Here is a 13,843-nt window from a genome sequence, read left to right as displayed (position 1 = left end):
GTTTCTAAGCCAGTTTTGATGCCTGACTCATGTTTTTGTGCAAAAACATTCTGGCAACTCCACCAAACTCTGCCACTCCTATTAAATCATTTTCGGTGACTACATAAAAAACTGAGAAAAAGAGAAAAAAACGCAGCCATATTTAGGGGCATTCCTGCTGCTTTTAAGATAGCATTCAGATACCTGTTTTATATTCTGTTCTTCATATTCCCAAAAACTTGGGAGGCAGGAAAGAACAATTTTAGAATAGTAAAAATATGGGATTACAGAATCACCCAGTGAAATAAGTGCATTTTAATTCAACGATTTGATTTATATGTTTTTACTTCGGACTGCTTTTAATTAACTGTGTGTTTATGTACATTGGCAATCCTAAACTGTGTTTTTAACCTTTGTTTTTATTCATCTTATTGTTGTTATTTTGGTTATATTGTAAGCTGCCTTGAGTTCGTGCAAGGTAGAAAGGCAGCTAATAAGAGTTTCAAACAAACAAAATGCTTATGCTTACATATAGTTAATTGTCTCTCCATATATAGCACTCCCAAATGGCATTTAAGATTAGACTCTGATGGGTACCATGGGTGCAAAGTTCCATATTTCTGGAGAAATAGTCGTCTCTCTTCATCCCATCTCTGCAAAATGATTAGGTCTCCAAAGGGCTTGTTGAGAAAGGGGGTGGGACCACACAGGGTTTGCAACAGAGTTTGCCACAGACGGGACTTCCCTTCCAAGGATCCCTGCCTCCCCCCCCCCGCCCTTTCTTCCTGCCCAAGGGTTGCCAACCTCCAGGTGACGCCTAGAGAGATCTCCTGGAATTACAACTGATCTCCAGACTACAGAGTCAATTTCCCTGGAGAAAAATGGCCGCTCTGGAAGATGAACTGAATTAACTTATACCCTGCTGGGGTCCATCCCCTCCCCAAACTCTGCCCTCCCCAGGCTTCACCCCTAAATCGCCAGGACTTTCACAAACCAGAGTTGGTGACCGTATCTTGCCCCTTTAAGCCCTGGAGCAGACAAGGGCCTTAGGTGGCTACCGCCACTTTGGTTTGGGGGATTTACTGGGGAGGGGGCCCTGCCCAGTTGCCTAGTGGTGGCAGGCAATCTCCCAGGGGTTTGCCCCATAACTGCCCAGCCATCACCTGCCACTAGTAGACAACCTGGGCAGGTGCACAGTGGGCGTGGCGAGAAACAATGATGTCACTTCCTCAAGTGATGTTATCATGCTGGTGGCAAGCATACTCCCAAATTTCTCAGGGGGCAATTTTGGCCCCCAACAGGCTGAATTGGCCCCACACAAAGTGTGGGAGAACACCGTAAGTGCGATGACTTCACTTCGTAGAAGTGATGTCATTGCATTGGCGCCAGGATCTACCTGCTGGTAAGTGCCAGATCCCTCCCCATCCCGCCGGGAGAGTACAGGGACTTGGCAACTCTATGAAGGACCTAGGTAGAGCGAACAAGAAAACAGCTGTATTGCAGGAATAATATTGGCAGTGACTTTGTTCACTGCTCTGAGTGGGTGAGGTATATTAGTTATTATTATTCATTAAAGAAATTATTAACAGTTATGTAAACAAGAGAACAGTTATAAAAATGGGGCAGAATTAAGACAGGAACACTGTAACTACACATGGCAAAACACACACAGAAAAGAAGCTGGATGCAAAATGACCAATGGGCCTTACCTTGTTCCTATTTCTGTCTCAGTTCCTAACCTCAACAGGCCAGACTCACCGCCACTGCAGGCCTCTGTGCAGGGCCTTATATGCTTTGTCTCCAAGCTCCTCCCTCCTCACCAGTGATCGATTTCTGCTTTCCCCCTCTATTTTCTCCCAGCCCAATCATAAAGCTTGGAGGGTGGTTGAGAACTGTAGGCCTATCGGAAAATGTACACAAAGGCCTACACGGAACATAGGGTGGCCGGTTCCCTGGTGGGGGCAGGGGAACCCCAGCTCCCTGCCTCCTCCCTCTGCCATGACTCACTTGGCCAGCGGAGGGGGAAAGTGGGGGAGCAGGTCTTCCAGGCATGCCCCCAGCACAACGATATCACTCCCAGGAGTGAGGTCATCGCACAGGACTCAGGAGGCCTCTTGCACGACGCACTGGGCCAGTTCTTAAAGAATCAGCCCCTTTGGGGCCCAATTCAGCCCTATGCAAATCTCAGGAGTGCTACCAGGGCCTGTGCGAAGTCGCCTCCCAGAAGTGACATCATCACACTGCGCTGGGAGCCGTGAGAGCGAGGGAATCGAGACAGTAAGTTCTGGGGCCCCCACCCTACTGCTGGGAGGTGAAGAGGATCTGGCAACCCTTGTGTAGAAGAGAGGCTTCCCTGAGGCCTTCAGACCGCTCAATCTTCAGCCTTAGGCCAAGGATCATGATAGCTTTCAACGCTGATCTCCCCAGCTGTGATGCAGAGTCTCTCTGAGCAGGACAAAAACCTGCTCAGGTTTTTGTATCTTGAATTTTGGCCTGCAAGTAGGCTTGCCAGTTTCCTGCCGATGACGGGCACTCTCCTGGCGATTATAGCCTTTGCCCACCAAATGATGTCGATTGGCAAGAGGGGCCGGCTCCCTGAAGATTGCCCACCATCAGTGAGAACCTGGCAAAGAGCCCGGGATGTGGGCATGAATGCACTCACATCCCCGGCCAATGACATCACTTCCGGTGCAATCCGGCTGCAATGACCAATTTTTTAGGAACTGGCATTGTTACAATATTGTCAGTTCCAGGTTACATTGGAAGTGACCTCGTCACAGGGCACCCCCAGCAAGCACACTGATGCACATGTGCAAAGAGAAGATAGGTGATCACCTGCCGCCGCCCCCCCCCCTTACTGGGGGGAGCTGGCAAACTCTACCTGGAAGACAACAGGGAACTTATGGAGAAGCCAATAATGAATGCAGCTGAAGAGGCATACACTGGAGAGGACAGAGCACCACACGGATGGAAGAGTCCCAGACTCCCAGGTTCAAATCCCTGCCTAGCTACAAACCTCATCCAGCGTGTGACCTTAGGCCAGTCATTATCAGCCTACCCTACTGCACAGGATTTGCTGTGAGGGTTGAATGGGATAAAGCCTACTCCTACCACCCAGAAGTGGTGCCATAGCTTAGCAGTGGCCCCTATCTTTGCAGGATAGCCCCTACTCTCTCATCGGACCCTGCCCCATGCTGCTTCTCCACCAACTCTGGCCTTCCAGCATTTTCTGGTGTTCGCCTCCAGAAACTATTATTGTGCTGCTTTCTTATGAATTCTGCCTGCTCATACCATCCACCCGCAGCTTATATGAAATCCCAGGCCCTGCACATTATTTGGTTTTCAGCTGAGTGCAAGACTGGATTCCACACCGCTGATGCAGCTGCTCCTCGGAAGCTGAGCTCTGATGCAGAAACTCTGCTCCCATGAGCCACACCAGCTGGAGGCTTCAGTGGAAATTTGGGTTCGTAAACTTCAGCAACGAGACTCCAGAAGGCAGGCTGGTGATAGGTTTGGTGTTACCACTCACAGCAGAGGCAATATCCAATATACAGGATTTACATATTCTATACTAAAGTTTTAAATGCAGCAAGTGTCAGAAGATGCGTTTTTTTAACCCACTCCTGACTGCCAATTCCCAGATTCGAAACCATTTCCCTGTAGCTGCCATTAACCCGCAGTGAAATTGTCATTTTTTCTCCCTGCAGCGAATAGCAGTGGTGGTGATTTAAACCAGGGAAATAGATGGAAGGGTTCAACCTCCCTTTACCATTGCCCCAGTAAGCATCAGTTTTTTTGAGATTTCCCCCCTCCAGAAGTCAAGAGATCCTAAGAGGGCCGACTATTTTTTGACTTGCTGAAGTGCTTTTTGGTTATAGGTTTGGCTAAAGGCCAGGTTATTGTTCTCTGTAACGGACAGTTCTGTGATCCTTCTTTTACCTTTAAAAAGAAATGCCTGCAGGAGGCCTGAAATCAGGATCAGAGGGGCTGCTCAGTCCTTTTTTCCTTTGTGCCTTTGATCCACTCAGTCAGCTTGTCATGAAACTGCACTGCCTGTCAGTTGGGGGGGAAAGACATGAAGAGCCTGCCTCTTTCTCCCATTAACAGAAAAACATCTTTGGGGACAATTGTGAGTACACAGATAGCAAGGCAGGAGAAAGGTGTCGGCAGTCTTTTTCAGGCTTCTGCACCTCCGTAACAGCATCCTGTAGCTGTTCAGAAAAGCGAGGGGGAAGAATCACGGAACTGCTTGTCCCATGCTGTCTGACAGTAAGACTGCTTCTTGGAACAGGAAAACACGCTGCGTTCTGGAAACGCTCAGGATGATAAAAAATCCTTAGACAGCAGCAATGTGGGGACTGCTGTGCCAAGGAATGTACAAATAATTTTGGTTCCATCCAGTAGTCACTTTCTCCCAAAGTTCTCTCGGTACAGCGCTTCTCTTGGAACCACCGTATACGCGCTGCATGAGAGACTGCTCAAAAGCCGACTGTTGGATTCACCTCCTGAGCACGGCCTGGTCAATTCGTACTCCCGTATGTTCTCTCTGACAGCTTTTTAGCACATGCACCTGCCTTTAATTACTCCCATCTTAGGCTCTGCATATTGCCTTACTTTTCTGTGTCTCATACTTCACAAGTGTCCTTGCTAAATTACTCTATAGGTTTGTGCGGTCCTTTAAATTGATTTAGTTCTGAATTTCCATAGTGACCCTTTAAAGCGTTTGCCATCCCTTTATTTTCCGACACAATTTATTTCAGAGCGGAATGAAAGCATCTTTGAAAAAACAAGCAGAGATGCGATTATAATGGCGGTGGGGAGTGGTGGTGGAAATGGATGGGAAGGGCAGTACTTATTTCTAACACTAAGAGGTTCTAGCACGCACAACTTCCTGGAAGCCCTTTTGCCCCTAATCCCAGCTATCTGGCCTGCCTGCAATTACTCACCAGTGACAGAAAGGTTCCAACTGTTCTCTGGATTCCAGGGCTGGGCTCTGGAATCGAAATCAGATCCCACTGGTAAACCCTGGTTCACATCACAGCAGAGAGGCTGTGCAGCCGCTTAGGGGCCTTTGTTCCCCCTTCAGATTGGACTCGCGGACCGTAAGATGATGGAAGGTCAAGCAGTACTGATCACCAAGGAAATGATTGACAGAAGATTCACTATTTGAGAAATTCTCAAGGACAATGTTCAAAGCTAACGATAAAACTCTAGAAAACGAAGAAAATGTCCAGGAAGGCCCTCTGGCTGGAAAACATATTTTGGGGTGGGTGAGTCAGTTAGAATAGAAAACCGGGGGTGGGGGGGTGGGGGGGGGAAATGTTAAACCTTTTCGGTTAATGAAGAAACCAGAAGGTAATAGACAATGCACAGAAGGTTCCTCCAGCCAAAAGCAGTACAGTTACAAAAACTTATGACTCATCCACATCCTATTAAAGTCCCGAGATAAAACTTGAGGCTTTCTGGCTATATAAATACAAAAGCAAATCCAAAGAACGCCTTTGACCACCAAGCAAAAACATGCAGATCAGCGAAAGGGTCTGGAGGCATATTAAGGAAGTCACAATTCACTCGCACAAAAGTCTTTCTATGGAACTTCCTACTTTATAGTCAGGTACTGGTCCAAAGAGGTCAAATACACCTTTTTCCAGGGACAGACTTAAAACGGGCTCTTGATCCAGAGCAATCACAGAGGGAATTTGTCAACATGGTATCTCTAAACAGATTACCAAAACCAACATTTGAGCCATTTAGCAGTGCACCTGTTTTCCACCAAGCTGCGCAACACTCAACCCGCCGAACTTCCCTTCTGTGTATGGCATCCAGCAACAGGCGTCCGGTAAACCTCCTGGCCTTGCTGCTGCCCACAGACTGCAGAAACGGAGTGGCAGGTGAGCACCTGGCAGGCCACAATACATGTATTGTTTGAGGTTTTCAAGCCAGGCCACTTAAAAGTTGTACAGCCCTTTCATCTTGTGAGGGAGAATTCTACCGACAGAAAGCAGCTCGCCTTTGTACTGCGAGACCATCCGCTCCAGCTGTGCAGAAATAGCAGCAAAGGAACAGGTCCAATTCTACACCCGATTCCACAGGCCAAACCTTGCAGCCTCATCTATTACTTGGCTCTCTTGCCACAGAACTGATGTTTCCTTCAGTGAGAGCTTTCCTGAAACCTCGCTGTGCTGTTCATGCCCCAGCACATACAGAGAAGGGCACCAATTCTTCAAAAACACCTGGCTGTGCTTCAGGGCAAGTTCCCATTCCAAAAGAGCTTGCGGACACGGGGTGCCATCCTTTGCTACACTCGAGTAGCAGTAAGAATTGAGCCCCTCCTGACTTCATTCAAGATGTCTAAAGGATGGCTTAACATACAGAGGATTCCTCACCCTATCAAATTAGGGGGATCTTCTTCCCCTGCAGTCATGTGGACCCTCTTGAGCTAGCAGCAAGAGGAATGCACTCTGTCCTTGTTCAGGGCCATTTCATTGTTTGTGCTTTATATACTACACGGGAGGATGCCTGCCATTGACAAGTGATTCGGGGCCACATTCAAGGGAAAATCCAGCCCAGTCAGCAACCGGGGAACACTCCGGCTGTTCTGGGGAACCTCTTTCGATCTTGCCAGCCAACTCCAGGCTGTGCAATGCTCAGAGACATTTTCCACTACTCATTTATGTGATCTTTTAATTCCATCTGGATGTCTTCCCCCCGCCATTCCTTCATGGAAACAATTCCAGGACACTCTTGTGATGGAAAAGTTTTATGTCAAAATCTGAGATAAAACTGACATCTTGAAAGGATTTCAGAATTTTGGCACGCAGTTTTGCTAAACCTATTCCATAACTGGAAGACAGAAAATTAGATCCTCCATTCTGAAGCAACAGAAAAAGGAAGCGTCATCTTGCATTCCAGCATGTGAAGAATGAGCTTTTACAGATGCAATTTATGCAACTTGAATTGCAATCCCTTTTAATTCCTAAAAGCTCCGGGTTAAAATGGTATGCTTAAGCCGACCACCTCGTCTCCTGTGTATACTGCCACACACAGGATCACGGTCGCAATGTGTGGATGAAGGGCTGGTTTGTGCAACTTTGCCACATAGTCAGAGAGGACAACAGTGAAAGCGCTTGCTTAGGAAATATCAGAGGAGTGGTTTTAACGTTACTGCTTCTGATTTATGCTTATGTGTTTGTGTGGTTTTCGAGGTGCCCACACAGAACAGCATAGATGTTTCTCCACCCTACTTTTGAGTTTTTTACATCTGTTTTATTGTTGGCTTTATTCTGGATTTTATTCATAATGTAAATTTCTTGAATATATAACAGAAAAGATTTTGCGGCAGTGGGGCTCCAAGAATGCGGGGAGGGAAGATCAGCGAATCCAGGTGGAGGCATATTTCTGCAGCAGCCATTCCAATCAATAAAGATACAAGCTGCTCACCAGTTTAAAAAAATAGATGCTCTCTGTGGCGGTGTAAAGAGCTGCACCAAGACTCTTGCTGGGCACATGGATCCCTCTTCTCTGGATCGTAACGAGCACTGTTTTATCAAAGCATCTCAACAATTAATTGTTCACACAAGTACATTTAAGAACTTCCAAGGTCATGGAGGAAATACAAATTCAAGGCTCACTTTCTCCCCTTTGTTCTCTATCTGCAAGAACTTCAATATGGGTATTTTAAAGTGTGAAAACAGCTTATTCTTTGTGCTTTCAGGTGAGAGAATCAAAGCAGGCGACTGATCCCAACAGGAGCCACGGCTTACCTTGAAGAAGTTTCACAAGTGCTAACGGTATGATACCACAAAGATTTATTTTTAATGAAAAAATACTGAAAAGTGTGCCACAGTGTTCATAGCTCCATTTGAATAATACAAAGTTATGTCATCTGAGGAAAAATCTTAAACACTGTAGAAAAGAAATGTGGTTATTTAAATTATGCCCAAAAAAAACCCAGAGAAAAAAAACTGTAGAAAAGTAACGCTTTTTACACACTGGAATAAAAGAAAACAGTTAGTTGGAGGTAATAATAAATTATGATTACAGTATATCTGCCTCATGTTTGCCTGCCAGTATTAGTTTCTGAATGAGTTGTGTTAGCACATCTTTTGAGTCTGTCATCCCAAAGGAATTTCAATGGAACAGGGAGTGACAGACTTCCGATTAGACCACTGATACTGCTGGTTCAAATTTCCCAGCACACAGGACACAGAACATGGCTGTTTTAGGTTTGCAGGCATTTTTTCTTGAGTAAAAATGAATTTAGTTGTAGCAGACTAATCTTTGCACTTAAAAAGGAAAAAAAAATATCTTGCAGTTATGTTAAACCTGCCATGAAGTACCCCTAGTGTAGATGCTAAAACGCTACTGCTGGCTTGGTTGTCCAGGTGAAATGGCAAGTAATTGAGAACAGCCTTTCAAGAGGGTCTTCATTAGAACAGCAAATGGTTTGAGAAGTGGAAGGGTGCCTGGAAGGACAAATAATCTCAGAAGGAACAAATCCAGACATGCATTTAAACCTGAAACATCTGTGTCTTACTTCACTTAGATTGGTCTATGATGCTCAACAAGTTTTATGCCCCCATTCCCTCCCCCCACCCCACCCAGCAAAAATCAAACAGGGTCTGCATGTGATTTGATGCCATCCTCTTCTTGGTCCTGCTTGTACATGAAGGTGAGAAGAAAGAGAGCAATGTCCATAGATGACCAGTAAGCCGTGTGCGACGTGACGGCAGACCAGTATCTGCTCTCCACCAGGCCTTCCCTGAGCTCAAAGTCAATCCTGTGCTCCAAGTCCACTAGGCAGGAAACACAAACAGCAAAGTCAGGAAGGGTTACTACTGCAATGCAGCATCCCCAAGAAGAAAGCCACCGCCTCACTCGCCCAACTTTCTCCTCACCTCCACCATGCCTTTGGGGAACACAGAAACAGGATCATGCTAGTTATCACAAGCCACCACTGCCAATCCAATATGGATCCCCAGAATGGGACTGGACCCACCCAGACAGCTGCACACCAGGGGCCCAGTTACATGACACATCAGCCAGCCAGCCACCTTGCTGAAGCTAACACAGAATGCCTGGAGTTCCAGACGGGCAGAACAGGAAAGTAATCAAACTGAAAACTTTAAAAAAAAATCAAGCCAGCCCACTGTCTGAATGCACAGCACCAGAGGCCTCAAGATGGCAGGGCACAGATAGTGCGGGAAGGCAACTCAACAACTGTCCTACACTGCTTTCTCTGGAACGGAAACCATGCTTGCATGCCCGTCAGGGGTATTGTGAAAAGAAAATAAGGTGGGAGTAAATGGGGCTTGATCACTGGCTACCTGCATCCTCAAGCGCAGCAGCCAGGGCCACGGGGATCACCCAGGATAGCAACCAAGCCCTTTCCCAAGCCCCGGTCCTTAGAGGGGTTTTTAGGGCAGGGTCTGGGACGGGAAGACAAGCCGACATCGTTCTGCTGCTCAGTTCGCCATTTGTGACCTTCTTCCCCTACCTACCCTCCCCCCCTTGTATGGCTCATGACACACAGCTGGCTCCCCCCGCCCCGGGCCCCATTTTCCCATTTGCTCAATAGAAAGGAGACTGTGCAAGTCACCAGGCAAGGCCCTGACCATGCCAAGGGGAGCTCTGATTCGCTACCCCCCGACTCCCAGCAATTTATGGAGGCTGGGCGTAGTGAAGCTTGAGAACGCTTGACTCACAGAAAAGGAGCGTGTCCAGTCTTATTTTAAACAATACTGCCAAGACACAGAACAAATTCTGACATCTTTGAACATTAGCAACAAGTAGCTGAAGTGCTTCTTTCTCGGAGGAGCAACACACACGTCTGGGGCCAGAGCTGTCCACTCACATGTTGGGTCCAGGAAGCCAGAACTGCTGTGCGGGAAGGTCTGAGTTCCAATGGATGCCTGGCTAGAGGACGACTTCTTCTCCTCTGCTTCTGAGCCTTCTTTTCCCGATTCAAGGGCTTGTGAGGTGGGCACGCTTGCACGCCCAAATCTTGAGAAAAGCATACCTCCGAGGCCTTTCCCAATGCTAGCAGCTCCTGCATTCAGCACAACACAAGAGGAGTTAAACGTTTTAATGACAAAAGCACTCAAGGCCAAACTAAATGTCAGGATTCAGGAGCAGCTGCTGCCAAAAGTGTTTGGAGGTGGGTGGGGAATAACACGATTTAAAGACATATCCTGACCTTGTTACCTTCCATGTTCATTCCTTTCCCCTTGCTGGGGGGTAGCAAGGTGGGGGTGAATGTTTGGAACCATCACTGGGTAAACAACACAGGTAAGTTATGAGAGACATTAGAGGAGGAAGCAGGACCTGCCATACCCAGATTCTATTTTTGGTGGCTAGTGTGCATTTATCACGACAGCTATCTTAGCTTACAAATTAGCGAGTAAAATCCAATACGTAAAGTTAGAGAGAAGGAAAGTCCACATGCACAAACGGACATTAGTTATCAGAGATCACGTCTCGTTTTGTGGTATTTGCTTATAAACAGACGAAAATCCATCAGACAACATAGCACAGTGATTAAGTGGTTCGGCTGCGAATTAGCACTCTGCTGGTTCAAATCTCACCACTGCCACAAGCTCAGTAGGTGGCCTTGGGTCAGCCCCTCCTCTCAGCGCCAGCTCCCCAGCTGTATTGGGGGGATAATAATAACACTAACTTGTTCACCGTTCTGGGTGGGGCACTAATCTGTCTAGAAGAGCAGTATATAAGTGCAGTTATTATTATTATTTATACCACATCTTTCATTCTCCAGATGATGTGATAATTACTGTCATTGTGAACCATGAAGTTGGAGAAAAAAAAATGTAAGTCTGGCTCCTCCACAATGGGATCATTAGCTACGATCTATCAATGCAGGCACAACTGACATACTACAGTTTCTTAGTGAAAAGTTTCTTTCAGTAATCCCCCCTGCAAACTGAGTGTGCTGAGGAGGACTGCGAAAATTTCTAAAATAGGGAGAGGAAGACAATTAACATGTACCCTGGAGGAAACATGCCTCAAAACGGTGGCTTGTTCAAAGGACTGAACTATATCTATTTTGGAGCCAAAGCATGTATGAGGGGGGGGGGGGAGGGAGGAATGATGAGTACAGCACTGGTGCTTGTAGAGTTCGGTGTTAGAACGGTTACAGCATAGCAGACGCGCAGACATTACGCTGGGCAAAGGAATACAACCAGACATGTTGCCATCACTTTGGAAGCAGCCACATATTTACTATATAACCTTTAACTTGGAGCATAGACCAGAAAGTGAAAGCCAAGTGACGGGAGTGTTATATTTAAATTCAGTGAGAGCAGACTTCTGTTCACCCTCCCAACATACTTTCACCACTGCTACAAACTTTGTGCAAACTTTCACCACTGCTACTGTTGCTGTCTGCGAGATCAGTGCACGACTGAAAAAGCTCTCACTATCAAAGCCTGAAACGTCAACCGTTCCTGTTTCAAAGCTACCATGCCAGCTCTTCCTTTGACGCTGCTGCCACCCTGTGGCTAGAACATGATGAGTTAGAGCATTTATATGCTGCCTCTTCGGAGACTTGCTCACCAAAAAAATACAATATAAAACCACAGAAATAACAACAACGAGAATGATAAATATTAAAACAAGCCATTAACCACAATTTTGGAGCATAAAAAGAGCATAGAATATTTAGCAGCCTAAAATTAATATGCCTAAAGCAGTGCTGCTGACAAGATTGTGGCATCCGACCCCATAGTCCGCTACTGGGAAAACAAAATGCCATTTTCCTCTTCCAGCTGGTATTTCTGTTGTAATTGCAAGTACTGCACAGACTTTGGTGGTGGTGAACTCAGGCAGCCCCTCAACAAAAAGCTGAATTTGCTTCCCAAGAGACAATGTTTTGAAGGCACCAAGCCGGACGCACTTTTTTACCCCGCCCCTGTTTCTAAGGAGCTCAGAGAAGCATCAATTCGACTGTCTTTTTGTTTACCCCCCACTGCCGCCCCACACGTAAATTCTACCCCTGTGAGAAGATTAGCTGAGACACTGATTGGCTCAAGGTCACTTGCGAACCTCGCGGTCAAGCGGGGGTTTCACCCTATGGAAATCTGAAATAGTTACCCAATATACTTGCTTTGCCTATATTCGTTATGGACTCTCCATAGTGCCGCCGCGCCATGACAGGCGACGTTGCTGGGCTGGGCGGTGTTGGAACGGATTCATTCTCAGAGACTGAGGTAGGTTCTTTTGTCGGGTTAAGGAAACTTGGCTTCATGTGCTCGTAAGGTAGAGGGTTCGTGGTGTTGTACCAGTGGATCTGGACAGGGGAAATGTTGCTATAATGCTTCAGAATTAAAGGTTCTAGTCTGTAGGCCTGAAAGCAAAAAAAAAAGAGCGGGAAGCCCTGTGAGATGCAGGCATCCATTTCCCTGCTGCCATCCACTTTCCATCTAGACAGGAAACTTTTCCTTCCTCAGTTTCAAACCATTTATTCCTGAAAAGGCCTGGCTAGTAAAATGAATGGAAACCATCTGAAACCATCCTATTTCAAGACACATTTCAGGGCAGCTGAATGCTCAGAAAAGGTTAGGCCACCTCTCCAGGGCTCTTTGCTGACTTTGCACCATGACATGGGGAAACAATTATACATATTGTAAACAAAGATCCAGGAGTTAGCCGGGCTAGTCTGTAGTTGCAAAATAGTAAAGAGTCCAGTAGCACTTCTAAGACTAACCAACTTATTTGTAGCATAAGCTCTGCGGATGCAACGGCAGATGCACTCTGCTGTTGCATCTGATGAAGATGCAACAGTTCTCTTTGTCAGATGCACCTGACGGGGAGAGCTGTGGTTATCGAAGGCTTATACTGCATTGGAATTGGATGGTCTAGCTGTTTGGCTGCTACAAACTAACATGGCAAACTCCTTTGAAGCCTCACACCAAAAGGAGATGTTTACATTTACTAGCAAAGGAATGTTTTGGTTGCACCCTCCCTCTCCCCCCCTAACTGCATCTTCTCTCTCCTCCCCTCCTCCTCCTCTTCTATATTTGACCAGTCTCTGTACCATGCATCTGACGAAGATAACTTGATTCTCGAAAGCTTATGCTACAATAAAATTGGTTAGTCTTAAAGGCGCTACTGGACTCTTTTTGATTTTGCTACCACAGACTAACATGGCTAACTCCTCTGCACAAATAAGTTGGTTAGTCTTAAAAGGTGCTACTGGACTCTTTACGACATTGTAAACAAAGAATGCCTTAAGGGAGAAATGTGGAAGTATTTATTAGTTGGTTGTTGTGGGTTTTCCGGGCTGTATTGCCGTGGTCTTGGCATTGCAGTTCCTGACGTTTCGCCAGCAGCTGTGGCTGGCATCTTCAGAGGTGTAGCACCAAAAGACAGATCTCTCAGTGTCACAGTCTGTCTTTTGGTGCTACACCTCTGAAGATGCCAGCCACAGCTGCTGGCGAAACGTCAGGATCAGGAACTGCAATGCCAAGACCACGGCAATACAGCCCGGAAAACCCACAACAACCATCGTTCTCCGGCCGTGAAAGCCTTCGACAATATTTATTAGTTTTTAAATGTTTAAGGTATTATAAATTGCTTCATCTGTAAACTGGTTCAGAAGACTTCACCACATCTGCACAAGGCCATAAAATGTGGAAAGGCATACTTTCAGGACGCCTCCAAGTCACTGGATCACTGAAGTTCTGGAAACTGACCAAACCGAAGCTTTAAGGACAAATTCACATTTCAGCTCCCCTACACTAGAGAGACACGAAGATCTGTGTCAGTTTTTAAATGGTATCTGCAGCTGGTTCATGCTGCTCTGTGTCGCTGAAGTATTTAAGAAAGCTCATTTCACCACGTACACGATTGC

General features: G+C 46.4%; 2 protein-coding genes across 3 annotated transcripts in view; both read right to left on the bottom strand.

The window, feature by feature from the left end:
* Positions 1-4,946, bottom strand: part of FERMT2 (FERM domain containing kindlin 2) — a 145,239-nt gene extending 140,293 nt beyond the window's left edge. The window contains exon 1 of the mRNA XM_054970706.1: positions 4,926-4,946. The gene's annotated coding sequence lies outside the window, so the exon portion shown is untranslated. The remainder of the gene's footprint in view (positions 1-4,925) is intronic.
* A 2,824-nt stretch (positions 4,947-7,770) lies between these two features.
* DDHD1 (DDHD domain containing 1) overlaps positions 7,771-13,843 on the bottom strand; it is a 44,710-nt gene continuing 38,637 nt past the window's right edge. For both annotated transcript variants that reach the window (XM_054972449.1, XM_054972450.1), the window contains 3 exons: positions 12,085-12,337; positions 9,833-10,027; positions 7,771-8,774 (listed from right to left, as the gene is read on the bottom strand). In XM_054972449.1, coding sequence (XP_054828424.1) covers positions 8,590-8,774; positions 9,833-10,027; positions 12,085-12,337 — 633 coding nt within the window. In that variant the 3' untranslated portion in view covers positions 7,771-8,589. The remainder of the gene's footprint in view (positions 8,775-9,832; positions 10,028-12,084; positions 12,338-13,843) is intronic.

This window comes from Eublepharis macularius, chromosome 2 (assembly GCF_028583425.1).
Source record: "Eublepharis macularius isolate TG4126 chromosome 2, MPM_Emac_v1.0, whole genome shotgun sequence".
Classification (NCBI taxonomy): Eukaryota; Metazoa; Chordata; class Lepidosauria; order Squamata; family Eublepharidae; genus Eublepharis; species Eublepharis macularius.
The sequence above is the reverse complement of the archived record's forward strand: the minus strand, read 5'-3'. Positions and strand labels throughout refer to the sequence as shown.